Raw genomic sequence first — 11,096 nt, forward strand, 5'->3', positions numbered from 1 at the left:
TAGTCAGATAATCTGATTATTTTACGCCCACATAAACACACCGGGACTTGAAAAACGCCACTCTCTTTTGCTGTATGATTTTTCAAGATTTTGTACTGTTTCTTGTCCATTAAGACAACTTATTGCTGCCGTGTTTGCACATTTTCTTACATTGTCGTATGGCATAGCGAGGGTGCATGAAAACACGCAGTAACACATATTAGAAACACAGCTGTCAGTGCTCAAATGCATATATGTGAAAAATATCTTGCACAATTCCTTATGGTATAATATGAATAAAACATAAAAAGGGACTGTAATTAATCAAAAGGTATAATAACTGAAGATACTATAACGTTACATATAATCTAAAATGTTTCATATACCTAATAATCAACAAATAGATTGTGCTTGAAAGAGTAGCAAAAGTTTTTCCTCTGCACTGCTCCAGCTCAACCTCAGCTGCACTACCTTATTTGTTTCACCTCTTAGCTCCACCCCTGCAACTGTCTTGCCAGAGAAAAGTGGAAATTTCCAGTAATTCCTACTGCTTCGCAAGAAACGCTCCTCCTCCTTCTGGTTTCCCGCCTTTCACTCTACCTGCTCTTTCCTGCTGCACACTGGCCTGAAGACCTCATGGCCCTCTGCTGCTGAACCCTGTGGTGCACAGCAGATTTTACTTTGAACAATGAGAAAACATACTATTTCTCACATAGACAAAACATACCATCTTTTTATCTTTTTGGCATCAGCATTGGTCTATAAATCTATGTATATTGCCATAGAAATATGATCCTTGTATTGAAGATGTTAAAGATTAGAGAATTTAATCCCTAGTTTGGATCACGGCCAGTTCAGTAATACAAAAGTGCATTAAGTAAGCAATGAGCTTTTTCCAATGTGTCATTTTCATCGATCTTTCTGAGAGCTTGCCCAACAGTTTCTTTGTTTACTATTTTGAAAGTGTCTTGTTATCCACCAAATTACTATTAAGGGTTAAGCTATGTGTAACCATTGCATTAGCTCTTGAATGATGAACAAGGGTTGTTTTGGGATCACAGAACAGATGGTAGATTTGCATTTCTATTTCTCTGGCTGATCTGACATTCTGCTGTATGGTTTGTTTCGGAGATATCACATGCTTGCCTACAACTGACACATGAAAGAATCAAGATTCAAGAAATGTGACAGGAGCTTTGGAGATTATAAAGAAGGCCTAGGTGTGGCTCAGATATGGAAAACAAGATGATATCTGTTAACATGTTTACAGCCTGAGAGGTCTGGGCTATCTCTACGCTACATCTGTGGTTTTATAACTTCCTCTAGACCACAATGTAGCCATGTACGCATAAACAGCCATGGAGCTTTAGAGAAAATCATTTAAAATAAACTACAAATAAAGCCACAAGACAGCTGGAGTGGTGAAGTTTGAGTGTGTAGATGGCATGAGGCACACTGACCTTAGACCCATTGTGAAGCACCAACAAAGAGCCATCTGCACAGCAACCAAAGCTGAGATGAGGGACTCGCACACAGGGGGACCGGGGGGGGGGGGGGGGGGGGGGGCACAGGGACCTGGAGAGTGTAAAAAATAAAACAAATCAGGCATAAAGAAACATTTAAATGGGACTTGATCAGCTGGATCACGACTGAAACATCAAAGCAGTCAGTGCTAACATCTCAGGGGTTTGTGCACAAAGAAAACAAGAAGCTGCACAACATATCAACCCAGAGAGTGTATGGATCTTTCCACTGCTGGTGAAAGGAGAGAGCTGCTGACCTAATGACTCAAGAGCACATTTCCTGCCTCCTGCATGATGAGATGAAGTCAACTGAAGTAGTTTGAGGCTAATATTTAACCCCAAACTGGATCTCAAACACGGTGAGTATCTCATTCACGCTGCCAGCAGAAACATGCAGGCTTTGTCTCTGCATTGATGTGAATTGTATTAACATCTTGGTTTAGATGGTGAATATGTTTTATAGTGCAACCAACATTTTGTTTTCCCTTTCACATAGAATATGGTGCATTTCAAAATGGTGAAAACAAAGACAAAATGGTGTCAGGGACATCTGTAAAAATCACAAATGTTGCACAGGTAAGACATGAGAGTCTGGATTGCTTAGCAACAGCAGTAAAAAAAAATCTTGCAGCCTGTGTGGTAACAGAGAAACTGATCCTGCTGCCACCCAGCGGTGGACTGCTAGTACATGCTGGAAATGAAGCGGCACTGAAAATGATCAAAGGCTCACTTCTCTAAAGCATGTATGTGCAGTAAGATGAAATAGCCACAATTACCTGCAAGGTGTAAGCCCCATAATTGAAGAAGGACTTGAGAGGGGAAAAAAAGTGATTTCCTTCCAGAACACTGTTCGAAAATATGTTCAGTGATTTGATTGGCTGGGAAATGCACCAGCTCTCATGGCGGGCGGTTGCTTAGCAACACTCATGGGAGATTGGGATGTGGGTGGGAGGGTGTGAGTGTTGGGGGGAGGGGGAGGGGGAGGGGAGGGTGGGGCGTTAGTCAAGGGGATGGAGCACTGTGGGTGCAGGCAGACTGGGGAAATACCTGGCAAAATTCCCAAATAAACAAACGAGAGAGAGAGAGAGAGAGAGAGAGAGAGGAGGACAGAGCGGGAGAGAGAGGACAGGGGTATTTTCCAGATAACAGTCTTGTGTTGAGATAAAGGGAACAAGGTATTTTATTTAAGTGCTAACACAGTTTGTTCCCAGAGCAGAACACGACTGGGGACAGGAAGTAGAGAGCGTTTTACCGAAAACTTTGCTTGTAGTGAGATGAAAGTTGACAAGAACTTTACCGCACATAACAAGCTGCTAGTTACTTGAGACAAAACGCACTCCAGCATTAGTTTTTGGAGAGGCTGAAAGGAACACTATGATTGGGCACCTGTAGTTGGTAAGGTCTAACAGTTTGACGAGGAACAGATGAATAGGCCACAGACAAGCATGTAGTTCCCAGATAAGAGTGTGGGGAAACACAACCTGTGCTTGTACGTTTTTGTTCGCACGGTTGGGTGTGTAGGTGTCGCCAAGAAACTTGTTTGGATTAATACTTTTTATTTAGGACAATCTCAACAGCCTGCAGTGTATACAAAGGAATGAAAAGGAGGACTGAAATTACAAGAGAATATGACGTGCTAAGCAGAAGGTGCACTAGAAAATGGGAAACTGTTAAGCTAAAGGAAGAGAAAAGGTGGAAAATGTGCTTATATGGAGAGGAGGGGTATATAAGGAGTTGGTGTGTGTGTGGGGGGGGGCTGGGAGGTACAGCCTGCAGAAGGAGGTGGGCCTTAGAAATGGCTGATGCAGGCGGTCTCTACAGGCAATGAGGACTCTTTGTCAGGAGTAGGAAATGAGGTTTCTGCTGTGATTAAAAGGAAGGTTTCTATGGCAATGCAGAGAGCCGTGTGCACAGAGAATTTGCTGGGAGTGGAGGGGGCTAAGTGAGAGTAGGATTTCAAAGAAAGCAGCCTCCTCCATCTCATCTCCCACCACCACCACCCCTCTGCTTTTCCACAGCGCCCTTTTATCTCTGATAATCTGTTTTCATAGCCACACAGTTGAAACTGCAAGGGGGATTATCTAGAGCAAACCAAGTCATTGGTCGATCAGTCATAAATGTTTACAGAGTAGCAGTTTCACTTCCCGAAATCACTGCTGGAATAAAACTCAGTGGAATAAAAAAAACAACCTTTACCAGATAAGCTAATTAAAACCACACAACTCAAGATAATTAACATAATGTCTCTTTCTTGTTTAGACAGGTTCATGTCTGTCAAATCAGCCCCTTCTCCTTGTGCAGCCCATGATAAAAAAAGTATGATGGCATTAGTGTGACCTTTAAAATCTAAATATAGTAACACGCTTTGTTAATTGTTTCACAGAGCGGTCAGTAAAAATATGTTTCTTAAAATAAGTTCCCCTATCCTGATGTTCTCTGTAGTACAGAGGAAGTTGCTCTCACCGGGAATGAATGCCATCTTTGCCTCAACACAGGCTCACTCCTGGATGTTTGGATAAGATGACATTTGAAACTTGTGAGGATCAAAGGGAAGTTTATTTTTAATCCTTGTACATTACAAGCCACACTGACTGTTTTAGAAAAAAAAGATACAGACGCTCCTGACATTACTGGCACACATGGAAATAATATGTTAATCTGCCCGGTATGCCTACACTACAAATACTGTAGGTAACTTACTGAGCACAAATAGGGACTGGTGTTAATATTGTGGAGTACATGAACAGAGAGCTAATTTAATAGACAAAGACACTGATTTTTGAATAAATGAAAATACATTTGAGAAAAAAACATTACTATTCCACCAACAAATTTTTTTTTTTAAAAATCAGTGTGTACAGTGAAGGGCTAAAAGCTCCCCACCTCCTTCTTTTTGGAAACACTGAATCAAGGTCTCAGCATGCCAATTACAATTACAAAAGGTTCTGCTGCCCCCAACCTTTTCTTTTGAGCATAGCAGCAAGTATCATGTCATGAAACGCTGCCAGCGAGGGAGGGCTGCACTGAGACCAGATTGTATAGCCAAAGCCAGATGGCAAGTCACACATCAAAAGGACAGCTGGTTACCAGAGTCTGAAAAGGCATCTTTATAGCTCCAAACCTAATTAGTTACAACTAAACAAATCACACCAAGATGCCATATACAGGCCATGCCAATGATTCATCATAAAAGGTGACATACACGTAACATAATTAAGCTTTAAATGTTTACGTGTGCAAGCTGCAACATTTCAAAATTGCCAGTCAAGCTGGTTCCATCAGCGGTCACAGCCTCCATTGATCTATATTACGGAAAGCAGACCCTTCGACTGCAGATGAGGATCCCATTCTTAATATGTGCACATTAACTACACTGACCAGGTCAATGTGTCAGATCAGTGCATCTTCCAGGGAGCTCCGTCAGCCATCAAACTGCTGACTGGTCTTTGAGGCTTTGGTTGCTGCCTGCCGGACTGAACTCTCTTTCTGCAGAACCTATAAATCATATACAGAAAAATCAAAATGAACAAAGATCATAACGAAACCACAAATCATCACTTCAGTTCAGGACTATTGCACTAACCCCTTTTATTATTCTTCTGCGAAGTTCCTCCTGTGAAAGTGGCCGTTCATCCTCATCAGTGACAGGAGACTCTTCTGCATCGTAATCCACACTGAGGAGTCCAACCAACACATGTATGTATAGATTTACCAGTTATAAACACATGGGTATCAACATTAACATATAAAAGGCCCACCTGTTGATCGCAGGTTGGATGCTAACATTCTGCTGAAGCAGTTCTGGATTTTGACCCAAAAGAAATTTGGCCAGGTCTTTTGGATTATAGTCCTTTTCCAGATCCTGTAAGAGTTACAAACACAGAGACACGTTAAGTTACAGGGCGGAAATGAAAGAAAGAACAGTAATGTGTGGAGGAAACGGTAGGACAGAACCACAGGTTACTTTAGAATTGAGGAAAGCTTGTATGGTGAGCAGCTCATTGGTCTTCTGTTCCACCAGACCCAGGTAGGACATGATGTTGTTCTCACTGATCCCTGTAGAGGAGCCCAGTATATCCTCGATCACCGAGCGGTCACACTCCATTTTAGAGAAGATGCTGTTCACTCCTGTGAGATGTAAGAGAGTCAGGAGAACTGTCTGTGTTTTCTTGTTTATGATAAATATCCAGCCAAACCTGCAGTATGTTGAATCTTTTTGGTGTGTGTATGCAGATTTAGACGTGTATTTAAGAAAAATCTGTATCTTATAGGTCCGTAATTTCCTGATAATCTCATGGGACATTTCCTGGAAAAACACAATGTAATTTGAACCAAATTTTAGGAAAAGTAAGTTTTCCTTGAAAGAATTTATCATTTACTCTTGGAGAGTGTTTAATTGTATGCTTGCCTGTAGACAGATTGCACATTTCTGCATGTTCATCTGACCTGCTGTGCACTGACTAAAAGACTAAAAGCCAATTTACCAACCAAAAGTACACATTTCTTGGAAATTTCCCAGGAAATGATTAGGAAATCACAGTCCTGTAAAATAAATCGCTGCCAAACCTGTTTTAATCTCGTCCAGGATTTTGCTTATGATGCTGGCTTGGTTTTCATATTCCTCAGTTAGGGACTCGGTTTCCTTTTGTCGCTCATCAATGTCTCTCAGCAAACAGCGATGATCTTGCTCCTGTTGCAGACCTGCTACCCGGAACTGCGCAGTCTCTGCTTGTATCTGCAGAGTTACATATTTCAGCATAAACAGATACATATATAGATAATTGATATGAACAAACAAACTTTCTCCTCACTAAATACTACATGCTCCATTTTACTTGCTTTAGCTGCTGTAAAAATACCCCTATCTCCTTAGCTTTCATTTAATTTCCTAGAATTTTGTAAGAACTCTATGACTCTGGCGTTTTAAGTCTTCAATAATGGTTGCTTGCAATCTTTTATCTTAATTTTGTAGTTAAAAATGGAAGAAATGAATGACGAGTGTGTCCACGGGAACAAGCAGAGACAACATACTCACCTGGCTGATTTGATCCCTCAGTGCCTCTGCCTCATTGTTTTGCTCATTTACAAAATTGAAGAGTGCAAAGTTCCGGTCTTCAACTACACAGCGAAACAGCAATACAGCAGTGAGATACATTTCAATCGTCTGACCTGAGATTGATTATTATCAAAGTGGGACCTTACATTTATTTAGCTTCAGCGCTCCTCTAAACGTAGGGAGACGTAAACTGAATTCAAATACATCATATAAATGTTTGGTCCATCTCAAAGAAAAGAGATGTCTGTAATTATGCTGCCATCAAAATCAAATACAAATATATAAACCAGAGATATTTTTCTGACACAACCTGAAACAGATCCCATAAATTGAGTAATAATGATGGGTTCCAGAGCCAGAAAGAAGCCTTGTCTGTGTGCATGGATGAGTATGAAACCATCCGGTTGTGTTGGTAAGACTTACCCTGGATGAACCTGGTGACCAGCATGTCGAGGTTGTCCTCCCCCGTCACAGTCTGGATCCTCTCAAACACCTCCTCTAGAGCGTCCAGCGACTCTTCCCCTGAGTCCATCCTCCTCTGCTCCTTCAGCTCCGACACTGGGACAAACAAGCACCAGTACCATCATATCAGTATCATCAGAACTGTATGTGACAGCCACTTTCTCCATCACTGTCAGCAGTACCATCGACTGTTAGTGCTATGAATGATGTTAACACTGACATTTTTCTTTTTCACATATTAGTCTGGCTGCCATATTTGACCATGTTTTACTGCCTATTTTTTTAGCAGGGAGTTGTGGTACTGTGAAGACATTATATTCATTTTGCTGAAATGGAATCAACAGTGCTTTGATACATCATGTATTAGATGTCCATCCCAGATTTTGTGAGCATAAAACTAAACTGAAACTAGGCAATGCTATAGTGTTAGCCGATGTACAATTTGGCACAGACGGGGAACGACGAATAGATGTTGAACATCATGTTTATATTTAAATGAGACCTGTACTTTTGTTATTGTGAAACACTCAGTTCAGAAGCAGAACAGACAACATAATCCCCTAAAACCAAACCTACATGGCTACAGTTGGCTTTCCCATCGTCTCAAAATCACTTTATCAGGAGGACCTTACATTTGTGTTACAGGTAGACCAGATGGGATCTCTAGCTTGTGCTCATACAGCACAAGCTGATAATTGGTGGGATGCCCTACTGAATAAACATTGAATAATCACTGCCATTGTTATTATCATCACTGATAGCATCACTAACACTTCATTATTATGATTATTAATATGTCAAAACAGCAATATCAGCTACAACACAATGGCTGTATCTTACATTGTCTGTGTCCCATCTCAAGACCATCCCCCTGCCCGCTCCTCTCGCTGCACTTAGTGGTCATAAACTCTTTCAGGATACACTCATGTGCGATGACCCTTTCCAGTTCCTTCATCTCAGCGTTGTACTGGGCAAGGTCCTTCACTGCCTTCTCCCTCATCATGGTCATCTTGGACTGAGCCTCCACCCTGAAGTAGAAAGTGTAAATAAGATAATTCAACAACCGAGATCATGAGGTGTGCATCACGCTGATTTTTACTACATACACAACTGTCTCAAATCTGACCTGTGATCATAAGCAGCAGTGGACAGGTTGACAACTTCCCCAATCTTCTTGCGGACATCGTCCAGTTCCTACAACACACAAGAACTTAAAACCAGTGTTAAAACTTGAATAATGGGCTAAATATAACAAGGAAGCGTGTTTGGGGCCTCGTCTTTGAATCGTCTATGGTGTGACCTCTGACCTTGCCCAGCCTGTTGTGCAGTTGCTGGAAACGGACACGCTCAATATGAAGAGTCTGCAACTCCTCTCTCAGGTGGCTGTTTTTGGTCAGCTGCTCATTGAAGCGAGTCAAGGCCTGGACAGGACACAGAACACACAAAAACTTAAAAAAAATGTAACACAAATAATAATATGAGAAAACATGCACTTGTGCAGGTATTTAGGTATTTTGTGGTAATGAGTTTCATGACTCACTCTGTTGAGTTTGTATTCCAAAGTGCTTATGGCCTTCTGAGTCCGCTGTACCTCAGACCTCTGTGTATCACTAGTACTGACCTCCCCTTTTCTCAGCTCTGCCAGCTTCAACTCCATGATAGCGATCTGCCCACAATACAGACACATGACATAAACTGTGGTTTGTGACCATAAAAATATCAGTAAACATGAAATGAAGCTAGAATTAGTTTCAAATAATTAATTCACCTCTTTCTCTTGCTCTTTTTGAAAGTGTTTCTCTTTCCCCAGCTCCTCCTCCAGCATGTCTCTCTGCTCAAGCAGAGCTCGAAGACTCTGGGTGTCCTCGCTGTCCTGCTGTTGGCGTGACAAGCTCTTACACGCACCAAGGTTTCGATGCAGCTCCTCCTGCTCCTTCAGCAGATTCTCTATCTCCTGCCTTCATCCACATCACATAAACGGCATATCAGGCAAATTAAAAAAAACCCCACATATACACTGCTGTGGATGTGATGTAGGTGTTGTGCTTATTCACTGTTGTTTGCGGATCTGCTCCCGCGCCTGAAGGTTGTAGGCCTGTCGATCTCCTTCCATGATCCTGAACTGCCTCTGCAGTTTGGCTATCTCTGATTCTGCTTAAAAAAACATCATATGCACATTATAGCTGTTTCAGCCATGCAACTGGCAAAATAACATTACAGAGAGAGCATCAACATCTAATAGGTGATATTAACAACATTACCTGTACCATCAATATCCATCTCACTGCCGTCTGAGCGGGCACTTGTGGCCGATCTTCCTCGAGGCATGGTTACAGAGGGCTTTGCTGGGTAAAAACAAAAAGTTAACAGAAAATATTGAACTTGTATTCTCAAACCTAGATATTTAGTCTCCTATTCAGACTAAATAAGTTAAAACTGCTTTTTTTCCAGTGATTGCCTGGAGGCAGTATTTGATTAGCACTTTGGCTAATTACATCACTAGAGTAAGACATAAAATAGGAAGGAAAAGTGACTTATTGTTTTCCTTACATTGGTTTTGAAGTGGTAGTTTATGGACGAAAATGCTACAGAGACATATTTTTGTCTTAATTATTTATAAGTATAATACATTTGAAAATAAATAGTATTGCATTTTGTATGATATTGCATTGCAACAATATAGAAGGCCATGTTTCCAACAATAGTTTTATCTTCACAAACCTTTAGTGTGCACTGCAGCAGGTTGCCGTATTTATAGTATGTGTGATTAATCAAACCTTCATATTCGCCTTTAGGTTTAAACACATCAAGCAGAATACTTAATCCAAGGCATCATATTGTAGGACAGGTAATCAAAACTACCTAGCTAGCTAAACCACACAAAGTAGCAAAGTAGTAAAGTGGTTCTTGCTAGGCGTTATGGGAGACTTTAAATATTTAGGTTATAGTTAACCAACATATGAAAGGTTTCGAAAAAATAAGAATTTATCTCACCAGCTGAGAGTTTAAAAAGTTAAAACTCAGTGTCACCTCCCAGGACACACGGCAGGCTCACAGCAGCCTGAGTTGTTAGCAACCGTTGCTATGGGTGTAGAGGTGCTCTCCCTGAATTTAGCCTCTCAGGCAGCAGTAACGTTTACGGCCAGGTTGAGCGGTAAAGATTATGGTCTTGATTGCGTCTCGAGTCGGCCAATAACAACATCAAAGGGATTTGGAGGAGAAGCTGCCTGACAGAACTGGCGGAGTTGTAGCTCTGTGGACAAAGGTGAGCTGCATGGCCACAAGAGGGCGCACGGTTACCTGGCTGCTACGAGACCAGAGCAGACAAGTTAAAGGGCAGAAAATGTAAGAGCAATGTTACATTTATTCAAGTACTTTAAGTGTATTTGAGGTAGCTTTACTTTCCATTTTAAGCTACTTACTTATTCTACTCCACTAACGTTACATTTCAGGGGAAAATATTGAAGGCCTATTTACTGTATCAACTACATTTATCAGACGGCGCTTATGATGAGTTTAAAACACATTATTATTATTAAACTACCCCACAGTATACGTAGTTAAAATTAGCTCCACCTTGACCAGCCACAACATTTAAAATACTGCTTACATGTTAAGACATCATTAACAATCCAATAGTGAAATACATGTCATATAACAATAACAGAGGCTCATCTGCCTACATAAAGATTTTATTTTTATTTTAAGAACATTTTTGACAATAATACTTATTTTGAATGCAGGACATTGCTACTTTTATTTATTTAAGGGATCTGAAGACTTCTTCACCAATATAAGTAACCTAAGTCAGTTCAAGAATAAGCAGTGCCTTGCTGAATGCAACCAGGGGAAAATTAAAAGAAAACTATTTTTTAAAAACTTTTTAATGCCCTTTTATTGTTATTTATGTTGTGTAAATGCAGTATTAGAACTAGAACATTTTCGTAAAAAATAGTCTTCTATTACAAAATCAACTACAAGAATCAGCCTATTGTAGTCTCTTTATTATAATGAGAATATACAAAATGTACATTTAAGTTGTAAAATGTACTTTTTATATACTACATGAGCACTGT

At 40.6% G+C, this 11,096-nt stretch overlaps 1 protein-coding gene across 1 annotated transcript; it reads right to left on the reverse strand.

Annotated features, from left to right (window-relative positions):
* Positions 1–4,922: 4,922 nt before the first annotated feature.
* Positions 4,923–9,348, reverse strand: odad1 (outer dynein arm docking complex subunit 1). Its single transcript, XM_070903378.1, has 14 exons — positions 9,282–9,348; positions 9,075–9,171; positions 8,789–8,978; positions 8,561–8,686; positions 8,328–8,441; positions 8,147–8,214; positions 7,861–8,048; positions 6,982–7,116; positions 6,538–6,620; positions 6,069–6,237; positions 5,467–5,630; positions 5,261–5,364; positions 5,086–5,176; positions 4,923–4,997 (listed from the first exon to the last, which is right to left on the reverse strand). The coding sequence occupies exons 1-14, from the start codon at positions 9,346–9,348 to the stop codon at positions 4,923–4,925; spliced, it is 1,671 nt and encodes a 556-aa protein (XP_070759479.1).
* Between the last annotated feature and the right edge of the window lie 1,748 nt (positions 9,349–11,096).

Source organism: Enoplosus armatus, chromosome 3 (assembly GCF_043641665.1).
Source record: "Enoplosus armatus isolate fEnoArm2 chromosome 3, fEnoArm2.hap1, whole genome shotgun sequence".
Lineage (NCBI taxonomy): Eukaryota > Metazoa > Chordata > Actinopteri > Centrarchiformes > Enoplosidae > Enoplosus > Enoplosus armatus.